The sequence below is a fragment of the Eufriesea mexicana genome, unplaced genomic scaffold (assembly GCF_001483705.2).
Source record: "Eufriesea mexicana isolate 0111107269 unplaced genomic scaffold, ASM148370v2 scaffold9187, whole genome shotgun sequence".
In the NCBI taxonomy this organism is placed as follows: domain Eukaryota; kingdom Metazoa; phylum Arthropoda; class Insecta; order Hymenoptera; family Apidae; genus Eufriesea; species Eufriesea mexicana.
The window spans coordinates 479,158-491,981 of NW_016916911.1; the positions used below are offsets into that span (position 1 = coordinate 479,158).

A 12,824-nucleotide genomic window follows, 5' to 3' on the forward strand; every position below is an offset into this window, starting at 1 on the left:
AATAATAATAATATAATATTAATAATAATAATAATGATAATAATAAAAATAATATAATAATATTAGCAATAAAATAGTATTGGTGACGATAAACAGATTGCGACGAGAAGTACCATTGTTCTCGAGTATTGTCAAGGAAAAGAACGCGACATAGTATACATTATCGATACAGAAAAAAAAGGTACAGAATAATCGAAGATTAAAATTCTATTTCATCTCGTGCAACCCGATTAACATTTACTATATACAATTCACCCAATATTCGTCGAATTCGTCTGTTTGATATAAAATCATAAAGGTTCTCGAAGATATTCTAACAACTACCTGTATGTGAATACTATTTACACTGCACACGAGTTTATTAGAGGCTTGGAATTATTCAACAAAAGTACACCACGTCTCGAAATGTACATTTTGAAACGTTTCGTTCGTTGTGTATGCTTCTAGTTCTTATTTATGTTTATCCGTGTGAAAATTTAGCACGATATGCCTAATTCGCAAACATCCTACGAATTCCAAGTGTACTACTAACCTAAAAATTTTCGGAATTCCGACGCTGCTGCCAATACTTCGAGATTCTTTCATGTCCACCCTAATGATCTCGAAGATTCCAAGGGTTTGTAAATTTCGATATTACTATAATTCCCTATAGAGTCTCGTTTTACTTTCACTATCGACTGATTTGTTTACAAGAGTGCGATTCATAAGAATATCATATTGATCGTGTACTTTAGTCAGCACCCGATTCGTTCCTAAAAAAATATATACCCGTTTCGCGGACTAAAATTCGGTTTGATACCACCAGATCACCAATATTTCTACTTACGTAACCGGGATTTTGTTTCCTCGCGAAATCATGAGTTTTTGCCCCGACGAAGACTCGAATCATTTCTTTAACGATAAATCGAGTCACGAACAGATTTGCACGCGGTCTGTTAGGCATATTGACCCACGTGACTTTCAAATTAACGTATGCCCTACCACCGTAGAATTGCACGAAACCCCATTGTGTCTGTGTGTACGTAAATGCACGGCTCTACTTTCATTTTCAATAACAATTTTCGAATATAAATTTTAATGCTAAAAAAGCGCGAGTCACATCGAAGTTAATCGAAAAATCTGGACGATTATCGTTCAAAGCATGGTCAGAAAATAAATGAAACGATATTTTCTGAATACAGAGAGCGCCGTGGAAAAAAATGTGTTTATGTGTGTCGTGTAATCTCACTCCACTATGTCAGTGCGTACCCCATGAAAGAACCAAGGTGCAAGAAGCGAAATCTTGTGCGCGGAGGAGTGAGTAAAATCGTGTCTTATTATATCACAGATTTCCCAAGGTGCGTACCGATAGGTGTCTACTAATTAAACAAAAAAAAAAAAAGAAAAAAAAAAATCGTTTTTTACAACGTGTTTCCCCGAACGCATCAGTCAAAACGAGGAACGCAACGATTGGAAATAAGAACAATTACCTCGAGACACGATAATGTTTACCGAAGGTGTATCGTTATCTCGGTGTAACGAAAATTCGAGAAATACCTGACACGTCTCGTACAGATGTCAAATATTTCTACGTAATTTTTCACCCTCTAAGTCGGAAAGCAACGTAACTTGCCGTGCATCGCTAAAAGGAAAAAATCGTTCGAAGAAAAGTCGCGCTATCCCATCTCGCGCAAGGAAACCTCGTCGACGAGAAGAAATGATTGTCATTCCTGAAACGTTCGATCCGAGTCTTCGGGTGTAATTTTTCGCGACTTTGACTTGTCTCTGTTCCTAACCTAGAAATCATAGTCTATACATATACATGTACATATATTATAACCTACGATCGGTGAAAACTTATGCGTAAAAGATCGCGTACTCGATAGCGCAATACTGTGTATACGAGTGTGCTTTTTCTTTGCCTACGTTCTGGGATTCACGGATCAGCCCGAATCTCGTGGACAATCACGAATTCCGTACGGAATTTCTTAGTAAATCCGATCGTCATTGGCCCTCGACGCCGTCGTGTATCACCGCTAAAGGGGAGCCACCTGCAGGTACTTTTCGCGCGACGTTTACTTCGGGATGCGTTCGATGGCGCTCCGGTCGAGCGGTTAAAATCGGAACCAGTCTTCCGCTGCTATTCTTCTCGTTTCCCTTCTTCATTCTTCTTTCCTCTTCCACCACCTCATAGTCTTGGTCTTCGAATTCGGCATCAGAAGCTGGAAGCTCGACCCAGATGCAACAATGTCGTGGCGCGTTGAAGAGGCGCTTCGAGGCTTTTCGAGGCTGACTTTATGCAGCTGTCCGTATTCCGCGAGTCCCGTTGCAACAGGCCACCCTGAAGAGTTACATGACCAAGAACAATTTCGTGTTCTTGCATCTGCTATTCTTTTTGTTCGAATATCTGCACGTTTCTCTTCGCACGCTACACCTCATTTTTTATACTTATTTATTTACTTTTTTGCTCTATTTCTTATGAAACTATAGCATTCTTTGTCTCGATCCGTTTTGTGTTCCTTCGTTCGTACCTTCTGCCCTCCCCCCTCCCCCCATTGTTCTAGCATCGCAATTTCGAACGTTGCTCTACTCTTTTTGTGTCTCCGTTCTCCGTTCCCGAGGAACGAAGAAACACATGTTTGCAATTGGCGATCATCGACACGTTCTCGTTACGTTTTTTTTTTTTTTTTTTTTTTCTTACTTATGTGACGGCATCTTACACGGTCATACTGTACTCTAGTCGGAGTCTACGTGCGCACCTGGAGCAGCATGTTGGCAAAATTGCTGTTGGTGAACTTGAAATGTCGCTTATCATAGAACTTCAACAATGCCGGGCTGTATGGGTGCTTATCTTTCAGGTGAAGGTAATGAACCTCCGGCTCCTGCGTCGTGTGACCACATTCTTCGCATACGTATACCTGAATGGAACGAACAGAAATAAAAGCACCAGTTAACTTTCATCCTACATACGCACAATGGTCTTCTACTCGTAAATCTATCACGGTTTTAGCAAACGCCTTCGACCATCGTTTAACGAAAAAATATTCGTCGGTGTTGTTTCCGATTATCAGGAGAGAGATTAATCGATGGCAAACAATTAGTCAGGGCACCCAAAATATTTTTCCGTTTCCATGCTCGCTTCTAGTCACCCTCTTCGATAACTGCGGGTACAAACTCCGGAAACGCGATAAACCTCCATAGCCACTCGCGTATGCGTGATACCGGGTGTAGTTGAAGTTACCGATGAATTACCAATGAACCAATCGAGTCTCTCACCTTAGTACGACGTTCCTTGTACGCGTACTGATGCTGAACACCGTGAACCTTAAGACAGTGACTCTCCAGAGAGCACCTCTGGGTGAAGCTTTTCTCGCAGAGATTGCACTTGTAAGGGCGAACCCCGGTGTGTGTCCTGGTGTGCCTCTTCAGGTCGAAGGTGTCGTTGAAGCCTTTGCCACAGAACGTGCATAAATAGCGTTTCACGTCACTGTGACATTTCATGTGACGGTTGAGTAGTCGCTGCAGGCTGAAGTTCTTGCTGCACACTCGGCACGTGAAGCGATTTGGATCGTCGTCCTGAAAAAGCCACGAATTACCAACGATCTCCGTATGTCGTAGATATTCTGGAACGTCCGAGCTAGCGCAGGACTGCATAAAATATGTAACAACGGGAAAGTGGAACAGTAATCGGGAACTAGAATCTAGGTGTGTAAAGCGCTAAATCTATGGCTGGAGGAATGCTAATCCCGCGACAGCTTCATAAAATATGCGTTATATGGTGAGGAAAAGCGTCAAAGAATGACGTTTACCTTGCCTGGCGGAGGTCGGGCTGCCCTCTCTTCCTCGCGATTAGCCGCAGCCTGTCTCTGACCCTCGATCGCCAGAGGATTTTTAATTCCGTGGCCGCCGTTCACGAACTCTAGCTGGCAGTCACCAGGCAGTCCCAGCTACGAAGAAAGGACGATTAATTTTATCCGACCATGAATCCGCTTTTAACGGTTAAATCGGTGACAGTGGATGAAGCACTCAATTTGATTGGCATTGCATAATTGTGCGATCACGTGGATTTTGATGCGGTTGAATGGAACAACGCTAGCGATTCTACGAACTATCGTCATCCGAGATCAATTCCCGTTAGTCTATATGGCAATGTTCAAGCATTTTGGAATATCGAAATGTAGAACAAGAAATTTAGAATAAAATTCGTCAAAATTTCAGGGTTATTCAGTCCTCAGGAACTATGTGTATCACCTTTAGAGGGCAAGACTGTTGTATGAGAACAGACAGAGGATAGAGAGGAAAGACGAGCTTTCGGATCGAGCAACAGTGCCATACAGATTCTGTTAGCCGGTTTCGACTTCGTAAACAGAGAATATGCTTTTGCCTGGATCAATTTCGGGTGCTTACCCTTTGCTGTAGTACACCGACCCGTTGAGTCAGTGGTGGTTCTCCTACTGGGCCAGTTGGTTGCACGGTATTCACGGATGCCGAGGACACGGTGGCTGTTGGGCTGGGTGCGTGTTCCATGAGAGCACAGGACGGCGACGTGGACGTGGAGGCAGCATCCAACGAACAGCTAGCTGCTCCGGGACTCGGCAAACTTCCGCCCACGCTGCTACCAGAGTCCAGTTCCAGGCCTAGAAATCCACGCGAGCGTAAGTTTAAAGTCACGCCTAGATTTGCGATATTCCTTAAGTAGTTTCTAGAGTACAGTGGTTTATACAGGTTGTTTCATGAAGGATGAAACGGAAGGAAGCGGTATAAACACTAACCACTACCGGTGAAGCTTAATCCAGGACTCAGTAGCCCTTGATGCTGTTGCTGATGAGGCGAGGTGGCTGTGGTTTGCTGCTGCTGCTGCTGTTGCTGCTGTTGCTGCTGCTGTTGCTGCTGCTGCTGCAACTGGACCTGGATCTGCAGCTGCTGCAGCTGCGGTTCCGACTGGTGCTGATGATTCTGATTAATGTGTAACGCCAGCTCGGGACGTTCCTTGGAAATGGACTGATAACTCGACTCGCCCGTGGTGTAAGTCAGCCCTAGTTTCGAGGTGCTGAAATGTTGAGGAGCTGCCGTGTAGTGCCTGAACAGAGATGGTTGTTTATTCGTATTATTTTGCTACGGTCGGCGAGCAACTTTCGCGTTCGCTCAACGTTCGATCCCCGAGGACATCCCGTTGCCAAAACGAATTCGACGAACGACGAAACGTTCCAAATTCGTTGGCTCCTCGCTGAAAGAGCAGTTGATCGATCTCGGATCGTTCTCCAGAGAACACGCGACATTCGCAAAGGTGAGAGAGGCGTGTATCTCGCGCGAACATCGAAAGCAGCTCGATTCCGAGGAACGAATCACCCGTTGGCATTTACCTCGACGTATCGAAGCCTCTGGTCAGGGCCATGCTATGCTCCGGGAAAGGATCGACGCTAGGCTCCACGGGAGTGGTCATTTGCCCACCGTCCTGGCCGATCCCGCTGCCAGCCGAGGCTGGCGAGTGCAACGATTCTTCCAGCAGATCGTTGCTGCCATCCTCGGCGGGTAGCCTCGGCAGAAATAGGTCCGCGGCGTCGCTCAGACTTTCCAAGAGGGCGGTGTGGTCCGAGGGCGAGCTGAAGGTAAGAGTAGCGGTGAATTGTAGTGGATCCACCACGGCTCCGGTTACCATGTCCACCATCATCCCCGTGTCGGTCATGTCGTAGGCACCGTACTGTCCGGACAGCAGGTCGTTCGCTTGAATCTTGTACGGAGACAGGTCTTCTTCCTCCTTCAGTGTTAAACCGTAAGACGCGCATACGTTCTGCAGAAGCGAGTACTGCTTGCCTTCCTGAGCGTTGTACTGAGAATGCTGCGAGTTCACGTCCTGCTGCCCGGTGTCGCATTCCATCCCAACCGTCGGTGACGGTGTCAGGTATCCGTTTCCTGAAACGATCGCTTTATCAGTATATCGAGAACACGATCGACTCAACTGAACGATAGGTCCCATCCACTACTCTACCTTGTGTGCTGTTGTACTGGTTCGCGAAATTTGCCAGATTATTGCCGCCTTTCAGAGACTCGTAGAAGGGAGGCAGGGAACCAGTGGGCGGTGAACTTGGCCCGTAGTTCCCGCGACCGCCGTTTCCTCCGGGATTCATGCCACCACCAGCGCCTCCGCCCACGGCGCCACCACCGCCGCTGCCACCTGTCACCGCTCCACCTCCGCAGTAGCTGCCACTTCCGCTTGAATTCGAGGAGGAGGAACTACCTGAGTTGTTGGACCCGCTGCTGGAACCGGAACTACCGTTGCTACCGGAATTCGACGATCTCCCGTGCCCAGCGGCCGCGTGGACCACCTGGGGACCGGACAGTCTCATGGCCAGAAGAGGCCTGGCGATCGAGTTGCCGATCGCGCGTGACACTTTTGCGCCTTCGCGGCCTCGCTCCTCGTCCTCTTCCTTTCTCTTCGGCACGGCGTAATCGATCGGCTGTTCCTGCAACGATAACGAGCAATGTCAGCTGCGCGCACCTCCGAGGATCGCTTCACCGGTACCCCCCATTTGCATACGTATTCGTGAGAAGGAAAATGCTTCCCGCTAGGCGAGTGTCGGGTATGCTCGAGAGACAAGGAGAACCACGCGTTATTCCGATTATTCGTTCATTCCGATGGTAGACACGCTTGCCGTTTTCTAATGTCATTTTACCGATGCCTACTAAGGGCTATTGTATCAACAAAATGGCGTTATTTGTCTAGGGACAATTACTAGGTGCGAGGGATTCGTGAAATTTTAAACTTTCGCGAGAAGTGTCGAGAGAAACCGATTTGGGAAGCTTCACGCTAAACATTCCGACAGAATTAACCCTCCCAGACGTATAATTCACGTTGTCAGTATTCCGATTACTCGGGTCTAAATCCAATTTTTGTATATCTTTCGAGTGCATCCAATTCGCTAAATTAGTCATCGATGTCTTCATCTAAAACAGCTTAGGTGATAGGTCTAGCAATGTTTCTCTACGCGAAGTTAGCGAGATGAGATGCCACGAGTTGACCCAAACACAAGGAGGATTAGGGACTTAAGAAGCTCGAAGAAATAAAAAGGCACACGTGGACTTGCGGATCGATAGAGGAATAAAAAGCGGCGATGAAGTAATGGTTAGGGTTACCTGTTCCGGTTCCTGAGTCTGCGGCACCTCGACCTTATCCTCCCTCCTGGATGTGGATTGTGTTTGCGAGGGAACCCTCTGAATGACCGAAACCCTGGTGGGCGGTTCGACCCGTGGCGTCTTTGGAGGGGTGCTAGGTCTCGGTAGCACCAGCTTCTCCGATTTCGCGAGAAACTGAGTGGCATCGCTGGATGAGGGCGCGATCGGCGGGCTGCTGTACTCCTTGCGTTCCGCCCTGGTCAGCACGTGGCCTCTGCTCCCGTAGGGGACGTCGCCGCCGAGGATGCTGGAGATGAATCGTCGTGGTGGTGTGCTGGTTATTATGCTGCTCGGGGTGATCGACGATTGCCACTGCGGCGGAGGAGAGGATGCCGGGCTGCTGCTGCGCAAGGATTCCGGGGTCGTCGCTCGATCATCGTCCGTTTTCTCGCGATCTACGCATGGCAATCCGTTTTTCAAACTTTATATTTCTATGCCGAATTAGGTTTAAAATCGTAATATTTTCTTTCTTATTTATTAATATCGGGAATTAATATTGTGTTCCGAGAAGCACGATGTTATTTGATCACGCGTGACATGACCTCTCGCGTCCATATTCGTAACGCTACCAAGGTCTACGAGGTCCGACAATAAGTGAGGTTAGAGTCACGATTCGAGACAAATCAGGGTCGCGTTTTTAATCCTCGTAATACTAATGATAATTATAGTCATCTTACAATGGACAGTCGTTATGAACGAACCCTTTGGAAATGAATTCTTCGTTGTGAAAATGCAATTCTTCTTAGATTTTTATAAGTTCACTGATATGCTCACTCTTTATGCTAAAATTAAAAAAAGAAAATCGCGCATTTGCGTGAGAAACGAACGAATAAAACAATTTTATTTCGATGTTCTTAATATAATTATCATCGTCCATTATTTCAGTTGTAGCATTAAAACAAACAGTGACCGAGATTCACCTCTCGAGTGCAAAGGGTTAACAACTATAGTCGTCAAGGAATATCAAAAAGCTCAAACAATTCCCATAATATCATTACTATCAAACATTTCAAAAGTATGATTCTTTACATTGCATACCAAAAGTTAGTCGACATACTCCTTCTTCGGGGAAGTAGCTTCTACGTCGTAATTAACCTAATCAGTGTCGCTGTATTCGCGATATAGTATCGGAAGGGTTAATAAGAAGATAGAAAAAGAGAAAAATAAGAAATTTTTCTCTTCTCTTTCTTTCAAGAGACGATATTACTGCCGTATATTACTATAAACTACTATATACTATATCTTAGCTAATATTTAATACCTTACATTCTGGTACAGTCTAACACCAAATGGAGGTGTTATATCTAATATCAAAGAATAGGCCAAGTTTCGAATAGGCTCGAATTCGCAAAATTCTCGAATTTAGCTCTGCTCGGTGGAATTGCAATACTCACACGGTATGAGAGTAAAGTGTAAAATTAAATAGGTGAGAAAATAGACCTCGGCTTCTTCTAAGAAAACAACGCGATTCTCATAGTCTGGAAGCATCGAAGCATCAAACATCGACATGCGTCGACAAGTAAGATTAAAACTCGCAAATTTAGTTCGGCTCGGCTGGCGACGAAATTTCAATGCCCGACGCGTCTGGAATACGTAATGAGCGAACGGTTATAATATGGGTTCTGCTCGTGGAGCCAGGATGGCTGAATTTACGAGCAACCTTGAGGGGGTTCGTAGGTACCGTATGCTATACTCTCCTTCCTCGCGCGTCCTTCACGCACCGCCTCGTAATTCGTCCTCGACCAGCGACGCTGTTTCGCGCTATCTAACCCGAGCCGTCATTAAAACTCATTCCAACAACCGCTGTTGCTCCCGTCATCGCTGATTACCGATCGATCCTCAGCGAACCGCTCGGCCGATCCCAGCAACCTAACCTAAACTATCCGGACACGTCCCGAAACGTGAAAAAATTTCAGATACTCCAAGACTTCTGGTGCAATCGAACGAACACACGTGGGCTATCTTCGGGATCCATCTTCCGTGCCCAGTTGCGCCGTAATTCGATTCGAAGACCTTACGCTGATATAGATTATAATTAGACTCGTAACTTAGACTCTAGACAGTTGGAACGACCTGACCACATCACAAAACGTGAGAAAATCCAGGAACCTCGAAGACTGACGATTGCAATCGAAGGCTGATATATGGGCTATCTCTCATTTAAGATAATTTGATTTTTGACCTCGGACCTTAGAGCTTGCACTCCATAACTTTAGAATTGACAGTTGAAACGATCTGACCATATCCCAAAACGTGAGAAAATCCAGGACACTCGAAGATTGACGATTGTGATGAAAGGAAGGCACGTGGTCTATCTCTCATTTAGGATAATTCGACTTTTGAGCATAGAGCTTAAAGTCTGGACTCCAAAATCTTAGACTCGATCATCGAAACGACCCGAATACGTCTCAAAAGCGTGAGGAAATCCAGGACACTCGAAAACTTTGACGAGTGCAATCGAAGGATGACACGTGGAATGCCTCCTAGTTAAGATACACTCGAAAACTTTGACGAGTGCAATCGAAGGATGACACTTGGAGTACCTCCTAGTTAAGATGATCCCACTTTTGAGCTAAAATCTTAGATCTTGGACTTCGAAATCTTAGACTCGATCATCGAAAAGACCTAAACACGTCCCAAACGTGAGAAAATCCAGGACACTCGAAGACTGACGATTGTGATGAAAGGACGGCACGTGGACTATCTCTCGTTTAGGATAATTCGACTTTTGAGCATAGAGCTTAAAGTCTGGACTCCAAATCTTAGACTCGATCATCGAAACGACCCGAATACGTCTCAAAAGCGTGAGAAAATCCAAGACACTCGAAAACTTTGACGAGTGCAATCGAAGGATGACACTTGGAGTGCCTCCTAGTTAAGATGATCCCACTTTTGAGCTAAAATCCTAGATCTTGGACTTCGAAATCTTAGACTCGATCACCGAAAAGACCTAAACACGTCCCAAACGTGAGAAAATCCAGGACACTCGAAGATTAACAATTGCAATCGAAGGAAGACACAAGAGCTACCTTCCATTTAAAATAATTCGCCTTTTGAGCTCAGACCTCAGACCTGAACGCTTGTACTCTGAAACAAATTTGCTCACGTTCGTCACCTTCGCCGATATCTGATACAATGTTCGCCGTTTTATGGTTATTGCTTCCACGTTCCCGACTCGTCAGCCAAGCAGATGGTCCCGTAACTCGGAAGGTAAGATACCGCGACAGCGATTACGAGCAGGCTACCTACGTCGAGCTACTTTCCACTATTCGACGATCGTGTCGGACAGGAGGAGCGTTGCTCAAGGACGATGTGGGATCGTTGGGTCGGCTAGGCCGGGCAGAGGCGTCTGGCCGCGGTCGCGTTGGTAATTTCTCTTCGCCATTATCAGGGCCGGCGAGCGTTCGCGTTCTCTTGACTTTGACACCGACTGCGTTTCGCGAATGGAGCACGAGGACATCGTGTCGGCCGGCGGAGCCATTCGAGCGGAAACCAGGAAACCAGCCGCGAGGACACGCAGCTTTTTGCCAGCACGTGCGCGGCTATGGGGCCAGTCACGAGGAAAGCCTTTTCCGTTCCTTCGTTCTAACCGGGGTTCCCGATCACCGAGCTAGCAACGACGCGGAGAGCATCAGTCGTGGATCGCAACCAACCATGAAGTTTTTGGTCCCATCGGTCTCACCTCATAAACATCCGTCTACGCAAATTGTAGATCTAGAAAAGAAGTCTCTGTACATCGAATCTTTCACTTCCATATCTCGGTAAGTCCAAGTCTCTATGACTCTGTACGTGGTCTTAGATATAACCCAGGTGGTGCACCCTATATAGGACCACTAGTTGTCGATAAATAGATTTTGGCAATAAATAGGCAACGAAGGTTGGAATGTACGAATTGATGGAACAGACGTAGCTGAACTATCGTTAGAATTTTCGATGTCCTTGGTCGCCTGTTAACCGCGACATTCGCGAAAGCCTGGGCCCCGAAGCGAAACGCGTTCCAGCGAGCCAGAGGTTGGACGGGGACCGTGGAGACCGTGGGCCAGCCGTTTAGAGAACGCTTCTAACGACGCGTCTTTACGCAAGCGGTTGCGTCACAGCTGCGACCCGAAGGTAACAACGGGTCCGCGGCGGAGAGGAACCAAAATGGCGGTTCCGTTGGCGGTTAAGCAACCTTCGGGCAGAAAGAATCGACCCGTGTACGTGAGATTCTCCGACCAAATCCCTCGAACAGGTCCGGGGCCGTGCTATAAATACCTGCGCGAGCTTCGTGACCGGCCTACCGATCTTTTTCTTCTTCTCGCTTCTTCGTCCAGTCGCTTCTTCCATCCTCCACGGACTCTCCTCGTCTCTCCCGCTCCTCCTCTCTCTGCTTCCCCACCCTCTTCTCTTCCGTCTGGACAGAGAGGAAGAAAGAGAAGCCACGGGAGAGCGAGGAAAAGAAGCAAGAACCGGTACTTCGAGTCTACTTCGGCAGAAACGAGCTCCCTGCCGAGAGACTAGCGATGGCCATTCGACTCCTCGCGCTGCGAGTTTTCGAGCAATTTAGCTGTACCGAGGATCGCAGTCGCCACGAATCCTTATCGAGGCCCGAGAATCGGGGAGAGAGGGAGAGAGATGGAGGAGGAGGCTCGACCGGTTGGGGATCCTGAGAGACCGAACGGTCTCTCGGTGAAGGAGAAAGATCTGATAGCTGTTCCGAGCCTTGACCGTACGCAACACCCTCGTAACGTTCGTTCTACGTCCACGGCTTTGCTTACTCTCTCCCTATACTTGGCTTCCTTCGTGGCTCGATCGTTACGCCATCTTCGCGAGTGTCGGACGATGGAAGCTCGAAGATGTCGGGCAGAGAGGACTCGAGATGATCCGAAGCTATCGCTACTGACAGATGATGGCTAACGAAGAACGATGACTGGACAGGGTGAACGAAGAGGAGAGGGACATGTCAATGGGGGAAAAATCGAAATCGTTCTGAGAGGATCACCGGCAGGATTTATATCGCTGGATCTCACGCTATAAATCCCGATTCGCGGGCGTTTTCGATCCTCGTTGGGTTTGCCAGGTCGCAGGGGCTAAAGGATGTAGAGGAGACGTCCGCGAGGATGATAGCCGGGATCGGTGCTCTGTGCACCGCGTAGACAGTTCCATTTTAAACGAGGCTCCGTGAACTCGATCGCTATAAAGATATGGTCCAAGGCGAGCGAGAACGTTCGACTGCCCCACGGGGCTCAGCATTAAAAAGTAACGGGTTGAAGAGGCCGCGATGACGAACGCGATGACGTCGAGTTTGCTTTTTTCCCCGGCCCGATTATCCGTCGTCTTTAATGGTCCGTTGGCTCATCCGAGGAACAGGTGGTCGAATTCTAGATCTGGTTCGTGGCTCCTCCCTTTAGTATCAAAGAGCACGGTATTTTGGACCCGAGTTGCGACGCGTTGTGAGGTAGGATAGTCTCTAAATATAGTCTCGACTTCAGATGGATCATAGAAACGTGGCTTTAACTTGGGTCATAGAAACGTAGTCTTAAGTTCGGTCGTGTGAACGTAGTCTTAAAATGGGTCATAGGAACAAAATCGTGACTTGAGTTGATTTATAGGAACGAAATCCTAACTTGAGTCGCGTCATAGAAACGTAACCTTAACTTAAATCGAGTCATAGAAGCACGGTCGTAACTTGG

At 47.2% G+C, this 12,824-nt stretch overlaps 1 protein-coding gene across 4 annotated transcripts; it reads right to left on the reverse strand.

Moving 5' to 3' along the window:
* Positions 1–1,616: 1,616 nt before the first annotated feature.
* LOC108553077 (protein ovo) lies at positions 1,617–6,412 on the reverse strand. 4 transcript variants are annotated; one of them, XM_017907843.1, is made up of 9 exons: positions 5,969–6,412; positions 5,343–5,892; positions 4,752–5,059; positions 4,387–4,616; positions 3,789–3,926; positions 3,256–3,555; positions 2,739–2,897; positions 1,859–2,320; positions 1,617–1,775 (listed from the first exon to the last, which is right to left on the reverse strand). In XM_017907843.1, exons 1-8 carry the CDS (start codon positions 6,324–6,326, stop codon positions 2,195–2,197), a joined length of 2,169 nt encoding a protein of 722 aa, XP_017763332.1. In that variant the 5' UTR covers positions 6,327–6,412; the 3' UTR covers positions 1,617–1,775; positions 1,859–2,194. The 4 variants fall into 4 exon arrangements, with proteins under 4 accessions (XP_017763332.1, XP_017763335.1, XP_017763333.1 ...); XM_017907846.1 differs by having other exon boundaries at positions 1,617–2,320; positions 4,752–5,029; XM_017907844.1 differs by having other exon boundaries at positions 1,617–2,320; positions 4,758–5,059.
* Between the last annotated feature and the right edge of the window lie 6,412 nt (positions 6,413–12,824).

What these genes read in the sequence shown, in the direction of transcription:
- LOC108553077 (XM_017907843.1), bottom strand. Translation starts at nt 6,326, where the DNA reads ATGAGACTGTCCGGTCCCCAGGTGGTCCACGCGGCCGCTGGGCACGGG. An exon ending in TCGGTGTACTACAGCAAAGG is followed by an intron (nt 3,927 to 4,386) that starts GTAAGCACCCGA and finishes CTTTCTTCGTAG; the next exon opens with CTGGGACTGCCTGGTGACTG. An exon ending in ACAAGGAACGTCGTACTAAG is followed by an intron (nt 2,898 to 3,255) that starts GTGAGAGACTCG and finishes CGTTCCATTCAG; the next exon opens with GTATACGTATGCGAAGAATG.